Source organism: Austrofundulus limnaeus, unplaced genomic scaffold (genome assembly GCF_001266775.1).
Source record: "Austrofundulus limnaeus strain Quisiro unplaced genomic scaffold, Austrofundulus_limnaeus-1.0 Scaffold32, whole genome shotgun sequence".
NCBI lineage: Eukaryota > Metazoa > Chordata > Actinopteri > Cyprinodontiformes > Rivulidae > Austrofundulus > Austrofundulus limnaeus.
The window spans coordinates 1672861-1686781 of NW_013952434.1; the positions used below are offsets into that span (position 1 = coordinate 1672861).

General features: G+C 37.9%; 1 protein-coding gene across 2 annotated transcripts in view; it reads right to left on the reverse strand.

Annotated features, from left to right (window-relative positions):
* Nucleotides 1-885: 885 nt before the first annotated feature.
* Nucleotides 886-13921, reverse strand: part of runx1t1 (RUNX1 partner transcriptional co-repressor 1) — a 64960-nt gene continuing 51924 nt past the window's right edge. The window contains exons 7-11 of one of the 2 annotated variants that reach the window (XM_014005790.1): nucleotides 12741-12829; nucleotides 11540-11735; nucleotides 11274-11342; nucleotides 7858-8048; nucleotides 886-6069 (exon numbers count right to left, since the gene is read on the reverse strand). In XM_014005790.1, coding sequence (XP_013861244.1) covers nucleotides 5746-6069; nucleotides 7858-8048; nucleotides 11274-11342; nucleotides 11540-11735; nucleotides 12741-12829 — 869 coding nt within the window. In that variant the 3' untranslated portion in view covers nucleotides 886-5745. Of the gene's footprint in view, nucleotides 6070-7857; nucleotides 8049-11273; nucleotides 11343-11539; nucleotides 11736-12731; nucleotides 12830-13921 lie in introns of both variants that reach the window. The other variant, XM_014005789.1, reaches the window with a different exon arrangement.

The window sequence follows — 13921 nt, forward strand, 5'->3', positions numbered from 1 at the left end:
GCCTAAAGGCGTGATTAGAGGTGGCTTCAGCCAGGACACGCAGGGGCGTGGTTCCCATACATGATGTTGTACCTCGTTCCTTTCCTTCAGGGAACAGTAGTTATATGCATAACATTACGTTTTGTCCCTGTTGTCGAGGTTACTGGGTGATAAATCCTACTCTAGGCACCATAGCCATTAAATAAATAAATAAATAAAAATCAGTGATGTTACATATTTGTAACTCATACAAGTTTGAAATTAAACACAGTTTTCAATCATTACTATTATCAATTGCACCAATTATATTGTGCTTAGTCAAACAGCAGATGAAAGGAAAAACCTAATATTACACTCATTTGTACAGAATTTACTTTGTATCTTTTAAAATGTTTCCAGACGGAACACAAGCCCTTGCTCTTTTAAATGTAATAATTTAGACCTATTAGAAAACACATCTTAATTACCTTGTCAGTGATGCAAGAAAAAATGTTTAAATTCAAGGAGAATATAAAAATGTAGGAAATACTTTATAACTACACCTTATTTGGCCTTTCTTAATCATTAATAAATGGTTAGTTACCACATTTATTAATACTTCAGCCATAAAAGTTTCTTTTACAAAATGTTAAACATGTACACTGTAAAAAATGAAATGTTGGATTTACTTAACCATGTTGTGTTACCTGGTTCCAATTAACTGAGATGAGTAAATTCAAAGCAATATACCAGTTTTTTAAACCAAAGAACATGAGTATGTTGCTTTGAATTTACTCACCTCAGTTAAGTGGAACCAGGTAACATAACATGGTTAAGTAAATCCAGCATTTCATTTTTAGAGTGTATTTATGGTTTGAGAACATTTCTTCTATTCAAATAACACAAAGAAGTCTCGAGTCTCTGGGCAAGAATTAACATATTTATTACACTGTAAAGAGAACAACAATACCAGAATTATACTGCAAAGTTTCACAGACTGACAGACCATAGTTTACAGCCCAAAATAAGAATCAAAATTATAAACAAAAGGAAATAAATTCAACAAGAAACCACAGTTCTGACATAGTAGACTGGAAAGCTCTCTAGAGGACACTGACTCTAAGTGATGTAAAAGACCACTCAGCGTCAGCCTACCACTAACCTGTGGTTTTTCATTTCTCAATAAAGTATTGCACAACAACTTCAAATTATTTGAGCTCCTTTTTTTTTTTACATTACATTTTCTCAAGAGAACAGAAAAAACCCTCCCACCCTTAAGTTCAACTCATTCCCTCCGACCAAATACGCTGTTCATGGTTAGCTCCTACATTTTAACCCCAAGTTTCCTAAGATTTAGGAAATTTAAATAGTGTTCCCTGTTTGGTAAACAGGCAGGCTTAAATTCATTGCCTTTAAAAAAAATAATAATTTGTACAAGATTTGCCCCGGCTGACAAGTCAACAAGCACTTCCGCGCATCTTCACAACGGAGAGGAAAAAGGAGAAAAGAGGGGAGAAAAAAAAAAAACAAGAGAAACTTTTTAAACTGTGATCTTACCTTGTATCAACATAGGAACTAAAAATGTTTGAAAATTTGCTCTTTTTTATGTTTGTTCAAACAGTTCAAACTCTTGATGTGATCAAAAAATGCCACAGGCATAAAGGAACATAACAAAAAGTACATTATTTTCTTTCTTTTTTATTATTTTTTTGTTGTTTCTTTTCATTTATGTTTTATTTCTTTATGAGGTCTGCATTGTTACCAAGTAGTGGTATGGTTTTGCAGCTGTATGAGCTTCGACTTTTGGTTTTTATTTAATATTTTCCTGTTCTCTTGTGCCCATTTGGTTTCGACGTGACCAGTATCAGCGCCACAACTGATGCTCTTATCGTGCTGTAGGAGGTAGAGTCAGACTTGTTTGCCACCGAGGAATTTGTAGCAAAACACAGAAAGAGTAGGGAAAAAAATAGAACATTTCTAAGAATTGTTGACTGATAATGTTGGTTTTGTTCTTTTTTTTACAAACTCAGATTTTGCCCTGATAGTAAGGAACATGTATACTTTGAAATAAACTAGTGTTCAAATAGCTTGGCTGTCTTCTGACAGCTTCTGAGAAGTTTGCTAGGAGGGTGTCAGACACCTATTTGGATCATTTAACCCTTCAAAGTCAAGAATACAGGTGTGTGTTTTAATTAGACAAGAGGGAGGAAGTGAGGAAGTCAAACTGCCCCAAACTTCTGTGGGCCTCTGCTTGTTCCTTGAGGTCAGGATATTTTATTTTTTTACATTTATTTTTATAAATAACACGCTTCTATGTAGCACCAAGGTGTTGGGGATAAAGAACCGTTGTGTGTGTTGGGGTAAGTGATCCTTTACTGCAAATGAGAGGTTTGTTTGATTGACTGAAGGTGTACAACAAATGCATCATTTTCTCTAAATTAATAACAATAAATAAATAAATAAATAAAAAAACAATGGTGTGAAAGCCCAGACTTTAAAAACACAATGGCTTAAAGCTGGAATGAACACTTATTCTGACATTAGTGTAATGAGAGATTCACATATAAGATCGATATGCACCTCAGATTCAAAATGGTTACAAAAGTTGTCATGTCACATTCATTATTATTGCTGCAGGTAAAATGTATCATTGCAATGAATGCCATAACATTTAATTCACCCTTTATCTATGTGTTAAAGTAACACTTTAGATATTTTGAAGCAGAGTTCCGTGGGAGGCTCGTGAACAGTTGATATCCTACCTGTTGTAGATGGCTCTTTAAAAACTTGAATTTAAAACAAATGGTTGAATTTTGATCAGACTGGCAAGCTAACAGCTACGCCGAATTTACACTGCATCCGATCTGCTTCGCTGCGAAGCCCAGAGGTGCTTTGAGAAGGGAAATCCCAGATCACTCAATAAAGCCAGTGGTAAATACTGAAGTCAGATTAAAACAATTAATTCTACTGGAGAAGGAATCAGAGCTAAATAACACTGTTCTCTATAAACCCACTGACAGACTCGAAACAACAGTCGAAACGACATCACCGGCTGTCTTTTTGAAACTTTTGATTTCAGAATAAAATCATCATGTCTTGTTTTTCTTACGCTGCGTGCATGCATAGCCATAAATGATAAATAAATTGCCCATATAGTATAGTTAGAATTTCGACAAAATGTAGTCTGTATTTGGTGAATTATTTGGAAAATACAGATGTGCTTGTTCATTTTCCTATTGGTGATCTTTGTAGATTAACTCTGCATTCACTCCGGCAAAAATAGAACCAAAGTCCGACAGAATAGAACCGACCTCTGAGTGTGGGGTTTGTGTCGGTGCAGAGTGCAGCAGACAGTGTTGAATGGGGGTACGTAAGGAAGGCCAGGACCAAAGGGGAATGTTTTAAAACAACAGCAGCATCTAGCTCTAGCACTTCTCTTTAAGCGTGTAATGCTGAATTACAACGGTGCCCAAAGTTAGAGAAACAGCATTTGCATGAAATGCTATCAAAATTTTCAGACTGGAGTTCTTTTAAGATGGCAGCAGTTCACTTTGGTCTGTTAAATGGTCAATCTAGTCAAAATGAAGCTACTAAGTCATTCGTAACGCTATCTAGAGCAGATAAGATAATATTCCTTCACATCTTTTCGGCAGAACTTTGCTTCAAAACATCTAAATTATCTGCTTAATATTTATGAAGAGTTAAAAAAACTGTGACACTGAACTTAGTTTTGGTCTTGACAATGTAAACCAAACCTGCAAAAAGAAGTGGATAAAAAWCGAAGTGGACAAACCTCATTTTTAAAAAGTGTTTAAATCAGGATTTTGGTCCTTGGTATCAGTCTTTGGCTGTTTTTGATGTTTTCGTGTCTAACTTGTGTATTAATACTGTGTGCGTTTGTGTGTGTGTGTGTGTGTGTGTATGTATGTATGTGTGTTACCTGGTGCTATGCAGTGTTAAAGCTGTCAATCGGAGTCTACACCTCTGCATTTGGAAAATCAGTTTGTTAAAACTTTTTTTTTTTGTATTTTGTATATTTTTTTTGGTTGTTTTGACATTTTTCTTAAAAATAAAACAAATATTTAACAAACGTTCAGCAATGTGCATGCACTGTCTTCAGCTTTTTCAAAAACAAACAAACAAACAAAAAACAACGGGACATTATGGGTGCTATTTTTTCGCATGTGGAGTAGAAAAACAAATGGATTTGGTGCGTTTATGCCCCCCCCCATCCCCCCTCCCCAAATAATAAACCTAATACTACGTCCAAAAACGTTGATGAGTTATGGCTCTATAGTGACACACGAGTATGCTGAAAAAGAAGCATGCCAAAATAACTCCTGTGACAGTGCAAATACATATATGTACGTCCCTTGTACAAAACATTTAGGTTAGCATTCCGCACAACATGCTAGTTCTCAGAAAAGATCTGGGTCAGACTCAAGTAGCAGCTCTGAGATATAGCTTGTGTCTTTTCTTTAGGTGGGGTGGGGGAATAAAACTCATGGAACTACAAAGAATTTACCACTTACACACAGCATAGAAAAGCAGCTTGGAAAAAGAAAAGAACACCTCTGTTTTGTATCTCTTTTGTAAAAAGAGAGTATTGAAGGACTTTGAAATGTGACTGAGTTTAGGTACAATGCATTGTCACGACTGTCCAACACATACTCAATAAATAACCATTAGTGACACCACAGGACAGAAGTCTTCACCATGACATYTACAGAAAAGGAATAAAAATAATAAGAAGAATAAAAAAAAAGAGGGGTAGTATTTGGGGTGAATCTCCGCACAGCAGGTTTCCAGCTCTGAGTTGCCCAGCGGCTGCCGTCCCGGCGGTTTGACAGTCTTGCAAGCAGGATGATGACCTCACTTCCTGTTTGTTTGCAAGCTTTTTCTTTGAAGGAATGAGGGGAAATTGTTTTCAGTACATCCTTCACGTGTGCTGCGGGCAAAGTTTTATTTGTATCTTGTCCAAAAGTCCTTCTTTTACTTCCTTCAGAGGGTTGGATTTGTATTTCACAGCCCACTGACCTGCATATTATGACAAGTGAGGGGGAAATAACATCAGTTGAACAGCTGGCTCCACTTGCAATCTGCTGCACATCTGCCCATTTCATTGCGGTCTGCGGGCCAGAGGTTCAGCTCATCCCCTCTCCTATCAGAAGGCAGGAAATTTGTTTATTCATCAGCCTCAAATCAAATCTTTTTTTTACGATGAGTATTAATTCCATCCATTGTTCTGCTAATGTTACCTTGGTTTGCTATAATGTAAAATGTCTTATGTCCCGGTTATAGAAGGCAAAATAAACTTAATTTAAGGATGAAAAACCAAACCATTGAAAAAGGGGAGGTCAAACATACTCGCCTGGAGTTCAGGGCTATCTCAGATCAGTCTTTTCATATTTACAGAAGAAAAAAAAAACAAGCTGCAATGACGACAAGATTACTAACGACAGGTACAAGACAAACATACAACAAGAAGAGCGAAAGTGTAACAATAAAAGGATGTCAATATTTCAATTCATTCATTCATTCATTCAACAACAACAAAGAATATCTTTGTGTTTCTTTAAAGTCATGACAAGTCAATATGACCTGATTTTGGACCTCGTTATCCTGCTCTGACTGCTCCGCACGTTAGAAGCGTTGCCGTCTCTGCCTGCTAGCCGTGCCATCTCAGAATATTTTGCAAGGCAAAGTCAAAATGTAAACAGTCATGCTGTTTGTGGGTCAGAGGGCTGGTTGTTACGCCTGGTAAGCTCTTGCCTTTGTGGGAGTCTCTTAGCGTGGCGTGCCGTCGAGGGCAGAAGAGGACGGGGTGCTGGGCGTTGAGGACCTCGGCGTAGCGGCGGGCGGGGTCGCAGCAGGACTCCCGGTCCCACTGCTCGGGGTGCAGGCCGAGGAGCTGATGGGAGCTGGAGTCTCTGACCCTGGAACGCCTCCTTGCTGCTGGCCGGACTGCTGCTGCTGCTGGGCCTGCAGGGTCTGACCGCAGACGTGGTGGTGCTTCTCCCAGTCCTTATGTTGGCAGAAGGAGCCGCAGTAGCGCGCCGTGTTGCAGCCACTACACGTCTCACTCGCCTTACGGCCGCAGTTCCAGCAGCTCTAGCGAACACAGAGAGACATGCAATAAATCAAACTGTAGGACTCGTAATCTAACAGTGCAGCAAAAAAAAAAAAAAAAAAAAAAAAAAAAAAAAAAAAAAAAAAAAAAAAACGCACATCATGGAACATGCATCTGCTTTTACACATGATGCTTGTGTTTAAATCAAACCACAGATGGCTCAAAATCCATCTCGTGTTGCGCTTAGGGCCTCCTATATATACATATATCTTAGAAACCACAGGGAGAGCACACCAGGGTTGRCTGCACGTCCACAGGAAACAAGAGAACAGCCTCTAAAAGTTCTCCCTTGAAACGCGTCTCTTTCATAAACGTCACTCCTGCAATTAATGTCAGATGTGAGACATGCTTCCCTCTCACTTAACTGATTAAACCTCAAGGTCTCTGATGGTCATTAGCAAATGAGAGCTGCTTTTCTTATTTCCTTTCAGCTGAATTAGTAACACCCTCTTTTCCATTCTGGCCACTGTGTCTGGAACAAAGAAAGAAAAAAAAGCCGACAGAAGCAAAYGCCTGAGCGTCCTTGCTTTTATTTCCCCCGTCTCATTATCTCATGAGTCAGAAAAAAGCTGTGGATAATTAGCAATATTTTATATTAAGGATAATGTAACATTATGTGCCATTATTAATATGGTTATAAAATAGTGCAGAAGCTCGTTTAGAATAGAAAATATATAATTTTATTAAAAGGATAGTTCTGTGCAGAAGGGATGGATCACATATACATATCTAATTTATTACAGATAGTTGTTTGAACCATTTTAGTTTGAATAAATTATTTTATGTTAACAGCTAGTCCACGTGTGGCAAAGGACAAAATGGGTTGCTGCTATCTTTAAACAAACAAACCTTAAAAGGTTTATTATGGTTCTTGCTAAATCTATTTTATGAACTTTTATCACTATTTTAATCATTTTCCTGGTGAAGCTGCRACAGAAATATTATAACTAGCTGCTGCTGCTGTTTGTGCTTACAAATAATCATATAACTTTATGTAAATAACCATACACTGTACATAACATATACTGTGTATCAGTGGTTACCAACTTGGGTGCCCACCCTCCCTGGGGAAGGGGGCACCAGAGAACACTGCTGTATATAATATAATGATAATAAAAACAAATATTTGAGATAGTTAAATAGTTAAATTCCATACCACAATCAAGTGCTTCAATTGTTCTAAAAAGGCTGCATATATCAAAAATAACATGAAATTTGCCTCATAACCTATCTATATTCCTTGAAATTGGCTTCTGTCTCTTTAAGAACCTCCTAACACTTCAGACACTCCCACTTCAGCACGTTTTTACAACATTGATTCGGGGGAGGGGTGATCTGTGGGGCGGGAGCTCGGCTGCAGACTRAGCTCCAGGGAGGAGTTTGGTGTAAATATGCGGAGCTTTGTGAAAATGGGCGGAGCTTTGTACCAGCAAGTGTTTATGCAGCTCCACATGGCTACGGGAGATTCAAGGATTTATCAAACATGTATGAACGAGTAAAAGCAACACTCTGGGTATGCTTTTGATGAAGGAATGACATAACATGATAAAAAACAACAAAAAAAAAAAAATCAATTTTGCACAATACTACTCCCCTCTCCCTTTAATATGATAGGAAGCGAGTAGGGCTCACCATCACAACATCAGTCTGGTCAGAATGAGGTTGTTCACAAAGTTATGTAAGCTAAGTTCACAAAGCCCACTTCAGTAGATCTGGACTGTTGTTTTAAGATCTAACACCACATCAGCTGATGTRTGAATGTTTGTTACCTCGCTGGAGTCTTCCTGTTGGTTGATGATGGACAGTGCATCTTCAGCTGCCTGACGCTTGGCCTCAGCTACCGTGCGCTCCATCTTGGCCCGTTCACTGCTGATCATCTCATGAGCCTTCCGCTCAGCCTCGGACACAGCTTTCTGTAGCTCGGACATGGCCTGCCGCTTCACTTCGTTCACCGCCTCTTCTGCAAAGACAGAGGACCCAGAAGAAGTCAGGCCTCAAATATCTGCAATATATTGACCATTATGGTACTCTTTCAAATTTAACATGCTAAATTCTCCATTTCTCAAATGCTCAGAGCTACAGTTCAGCTGTATTCCAAACTCTACAGTGTTCCTTTTAACATTTCATACAAGAGAAAATACATTCAGTCTTTGAGATTTTAATGTGTCTTATGCAAAGTAGCATCTTTCCTGGTAATAAACAACTTTGACCATTTGGTGCCCTTTCAAAAGCAATGATTCATCTTCATAACGGTGTGACATTTTAAACAATAAATTATTTCCTGGGAAACCTGCAATAATTATCTATCTGAAGATTGTGGCTTTGTATAGTTTATTTCTTGAGGTGTTTTCTCTGCTAAATATGTAAGGCGACTGAAAAACTGAAAAACAAAGCTCATCATATTTTTGAAATTGAAAATTTCTGGAATTTTCATTATAAGATTATTAGGTTTGACGTAATTGCTTGTTTCACTGTATAACTCTTGACAAAATCTTAAATCTAATGCCTACAAAAGTACAAAAATCAGATATATTTCTTCATTGTTTGCATTTTTATTTTCAGACTAACCTCATTTATTAACCAAACTAGTAATGAATCATTTATTTTCAGGAATTCCCACATAAACTGTGCATTCACGCCGAAGCAGCGGGGTTATTTTTGTTTTGTAGACTGGTTTGACCTCGCGTGTGGATTCGACGCGGCGTCGCTCTGACTGAACGTCAAAGCAAACGGAAGGTGTTTTCTTTTTGTTTGCTTCCATCAAACCCGTAACTTGACTAATTGTGTATGCAAATCAGCTCATTTACATTTAAATTATGCATTTCCACTGTGATCTCCCAGAGGCCCACGCAGGGCGAGGGGAAGGTGGGTGGTTGGGGGGGNGTGGGGAGGGGTGGGCAGGACACCGTGCAAGGTGCTTGAATATTTATCACCAACTGTAAACATTTTGCCCGTTTCAAACAGACGCATTCACGGCGGCACTCTATTGTGTTAAAAATCCCATTTTGCAATCCTTCCCGGGTCACGTTTAAATCAGCTTCTCCTCGGCGACYGAATAGAAAAAGGCAGGAAAATAGTCGGCCCTGTTTTATGTTTTCAGACAAGAAATACAAACAGCTTGATGTCTAATAAAGTGGCTGAATTACTAGTTTTCAATATCAGAAGGAACATGCACTTCTWTAAAGACAAAGATTTTTTTTCTCTGTGATTGAGCAAATTTTTTAAACCAGTGCATTTCAGTCTTTATCCTGCTGCGCTGAACTGAAGTCATGGAAATTACCCAGGTGCCTTGAGATATATGCCTTGTGCATTGAATTGTGATTACACACCGAATGCTTTAGATGGAAGATCGATCAAAGCTGGAGAGGGGAAGGAGAGTAGTGGAGAACAGCCAGAGTCCCGATGGTCTTACTCAATTCAATTTAAATGCATATTACTTGTTCTGAGTATCACACACATCATGCATGGTCAAGCAAGGGGACAATTTCTTTTCTCCAACCGGTTTAAAAGGCATATACTCCGTCACTGGTGGAGAATACAAAGTGGATTCTTCAAACATTTGGAGACAATATTTTTTTCAGTTTTCCAGGATGATGAGTGCAGTGCCTTTTTATCATTTTTTAAACAAGTTGACACAATTTTCAAACAAGTTTGGTCAAAATCCAACAGCACTCTTCGTCATCTTGTCTTTAGAGYTCTTTTCTGCGAAGACGAATGACTGGAGCTTAATAAACTCTTTGAATGTGCTGGATAATTTTGCTGAAACTAATTACATCCGGTACCATTTTGAAACATTTTGTAACTTAATGAAAATGCTGACTGTAATGAACCGTACAGTTCACAACGCCACAAAGAGAATGTGGGTTTTGGACTCTCGCACACCAGACTGATAGTTTTAGTTTCGCTCCCCGTTTTAATTAAAAAATAGTGGAAAACATTAGGCACTGTTCCTTTTAAAGGCAAATCTTAAATAAAGATTTATTTTATTGTCTGCTTAAAGGAGACATCATGTTTTTTCACATTTAAATCATTCAGATGGGGTCTATATAAAGTGGAACTGCAATGCTTTGGTCTGAATTCCTCCTTATCATAACTCCACAAGCCCCTCTTTCACCCATTTTCTGAGGTGTGTCTCAGATCAACTCGTTTTGAGACTGTATCTTAGAATATTATATCTTTGCTGCACCRTGACAAAATAAATTAAACTTTTCTGCAATTTTCACACACAACTTTAATAAAATGTATTTAATGGTTAAAAAKTGTRTTTTGCCTGATATGTTCCCTTTGATACTCTAACCATGCATTTACTGATGTTTTGGAAATCAAATTGTCACTTTTGACTAAAAAAATATAATGGAGTGTAGATTTTTTCTTTTTGAATGTAACTGTTTAACTGCTAATGGAAATTATATTATAAATATGTTTGATCTATTTTCATTTTACAGTAAAACTGAATTCCAGGATGATTTACATAAAACATATAACTTAATATTGCCCGCTTGTTTATATCCAAAGGCTGGAACTTTACAATTTTTCATTTCATTCCGACTGCACCATTACAGGAGCAGGCTTAACAAAAACAGTCTTATAAAAGTAGTCCACATAAATAACATTTTTTAATAGTTGTCTCTGGAATTTTGAAAACAAAATGTTTGAGCTCAGAGTTTATAAAACTGGCACGTGAGGAAGATATTTGGATGGAATAGCTACTGTTTGTAGCTGTAGCTCTATGTATGTGACCATAGGTTTGGAAATGATGTCGTGTTTAAATAAAGTGGGTTTGTCAGGTTCTAATCTGAGCTTCTGATCTTTCAGGTTAAGTTTTTTCAAAGTGTTGTGAGACTTATGCTCTGTCAAAGAAATGTGTGAGTACAGTCTCATTATGCCCCCCATAAGTTGCAAAGAAAATGTCTCTGAGGAAAGCTGACTAAATTAATTCTTTGGTATTATAATCCTGATGTATTTTGACCAGAGAAAATTGTGTCAAGTTGTCAACAAAATAAAAAAGGGGGCACAGTATGATTTCTTGAATGTAATTCTAGCTTGGAGACTTCTTTATTTATTCTTAACTCCTCCTTTGTTGTTTTTGCAGAAGCCCCTTTCCATCCATTTCCATCTAAGTGAACAAGATGGCCTTGAATTCTAAAGAGAAGCAGAGATAAACACATGTGATGCTGCTGCTCACCAGCTTTCTTCCAGATCTCTTCAGGGACGTAGCCGGAGACAGGTCGATGCAGCAGCTCTCTGTGAATTTCTGCAGGAGGACACGCCAGAAACCAACAACAAAATTTGTGTTTAACATGGACGCAAGGGGCTTAAATTTGTAGTTTCTGTGATTGTTGATGCAAAAAATTTCAGAGGGATTGAATCTTTCCAACACTTCGGTGTTAAAATTGTTTTCTTCAGGGTAAAAAAGTTGGTTTCTTTGGTGCGGCGCGTGTGATCTCCCACCTGTTGTGGCGTTTTCCTGAGCCGCAGGGCTTTGCTGCCTGGACTGCCCACTAGCAGCCCCCTTCTTCAGCTCCTCGGCGTCGCTGTATCGTCTGATCCAGTAGTTGAGTTCCTCACGGTCGGCCTCCTGGCACCTCCGCAGCACCGTCAGCGAGCGCCTGGTTTTCTCCACCATGTCCATTATACAGTTCAGCAGCTGGGGGGAGGAGAAGAGGAGGCAGACACAGCTCTGAGTTTACACATACGAATGAAGAATGGGTTCATTCAAATTCAGCAAAACTAAAAGAAAGCTATCATCTGTTATTGGGAAGTGGGGTTGTGGAATTTGTTTATATTTAGGAGAAACATTTTCACTTATAAAACACTGATTAGGTTTGTCAGATCACACTTCTCCAGCAGACAATGTGTTTCTTCACTTCAGCCAGTGGAAAAAAAACCCCACTCATATAAAACATTTATATTTATACTATGACTCATTTAATAATCAGTTCATTAAATGATACATTTGAATGATTTAATCCAAATACATTTCAATCCRATTAAAGAATTTTGCACACGTAAACAGAGCTAATGAGTTGCAAAATCTGAAAGTAGAGGTAGTATTTTAGGACATTCTTCTAGTAGAACGGTTACAAACAGCAGCTTTAGAAGAACTAAATTAACAACACTGACGTTTGAAACATTTCCATTATGTTCTATTTGCATTTGAAGAAAAATGAATCCCAATTAAAGCATAAAAATTGTACATTGTTTCAAGCTAACATGAAGAATAAATGAGCATATCTGTAAAATAATGCTTACGTTTTTGTAAGACTCATTTATTTTTAGAAAAATTTATTTTTACAACAAATCTTTAGCTTGGAAGCCAACTTGATTAAGTGCTTATAAAGGTATTTATTCTCATTTAGGAGCCCAAGAAGAGCTCAGTTTACTCTGGTGGGTCAGCTGATTGGTCAAAAACCCTTCTGACCACTGGGTGCTGATTTTTTTATAAAGTAGCCATTCTGACAACTAGGCAGGGAATATGAAATCTGATGTAGAGAAAGTATGGTAAGTGAAAACAAGCAACAAATTGCAGAGTTTAGTATATCTAATCTGTGTTTTGATCACTAAAACAAACTTTATTAAGACATTTACAGCTTATTATTTACAGAGCGAGAACAACAGAGAATAGTAATAAAAATGTTATTACTTTTCTTACATGGTCAAGGTGCTTCCACTCCTCAGCCCACTCTCTGTCAGTCAGCCGGTGGTCTATCACCTCCTCCTGCCTCGTCCCTGCATGCATTCCTGTAGATGGGAACCGAAACGGGCAGATGAAACACACAGAGGTAGAGACACGGGGGAAAGACGAATGTAAAACCACTCCTCTATCTTTCTTTTCGTTCCYGTTTTACACCCTTTCTCCATCAATTTGTCTCCCCTCCCTGCCCTCCTTTTCCTCGCAGTCACCATTTTTCTCTCTCGCAGCCCGAGGCCAAATGACTGAACTTCTTGTCAAGTTAACATCCATCACAGGGTGAGACGTAGTAAATGTTTCGGCTATATTTAGAACAGAAGTAAAACAGCTTTTAGAGCATCCTCAGAAAAAAATGTATTTGAAGCTACTACATCATGCCAAAATGTGCATCATCAGCAGAGAACATACAAACAGTGTTTCTTAGCTTCTGTTAGCAGCTGTAGACTAAGACACAACCAGAAAACTAATATTCTTATAATTACAGCTCTAAATCTGGGATGCTATGTTTCTCCTGAGCTTTACGTTGTTACCTATGAAAGAAAGATGCACTGCATTTCCAAACACCTCGGCTTTGGTCCACAGAATAGTGCTCCCTAAAGCAGAGATTTTTAACCTATGGACTGTGGCCCAGTTGTGGGCCACGAGCGCCACCTTGACTGCCTCAATAGAACAAAGGTTTTTAACTTTGGGCCGCAGAGGCCCGTGAGACCACATTGATTTTGAAAAAGGTGCAATACACTTTCTCACCACTAGTAGTGGTAGTGCGCCACTCAGATGTTTAACAACTTTTTTTAATATGTAGAAGAAGAACCTTAGAAACCTGCCGAAAATGGAAACTTATTTTAAATGAAAAGTAGAAGGCAAAAATGAAGGTAACCTGTCAAAAAAGGCCAAAGTTTGTCACTAATATGAAGAGCAGCTTCTGGTTCTATCATGCAGTATTTTAAAAGTTCAAAACATTATAGGTGCAGATACTGCTATATTTTAATTTGCACTTTATGAAATTATTTTTGTAGTTTATTTTTTAATATTTTTAATGTATTTTAAAGAAACTTTAAACTTGTCAAAAAGCTGTTGTTACTGTTATTATTTGTGATTATATGAAGAGCAGCTTCTGTTTCTACCATGCAAAAGTTTAAAAA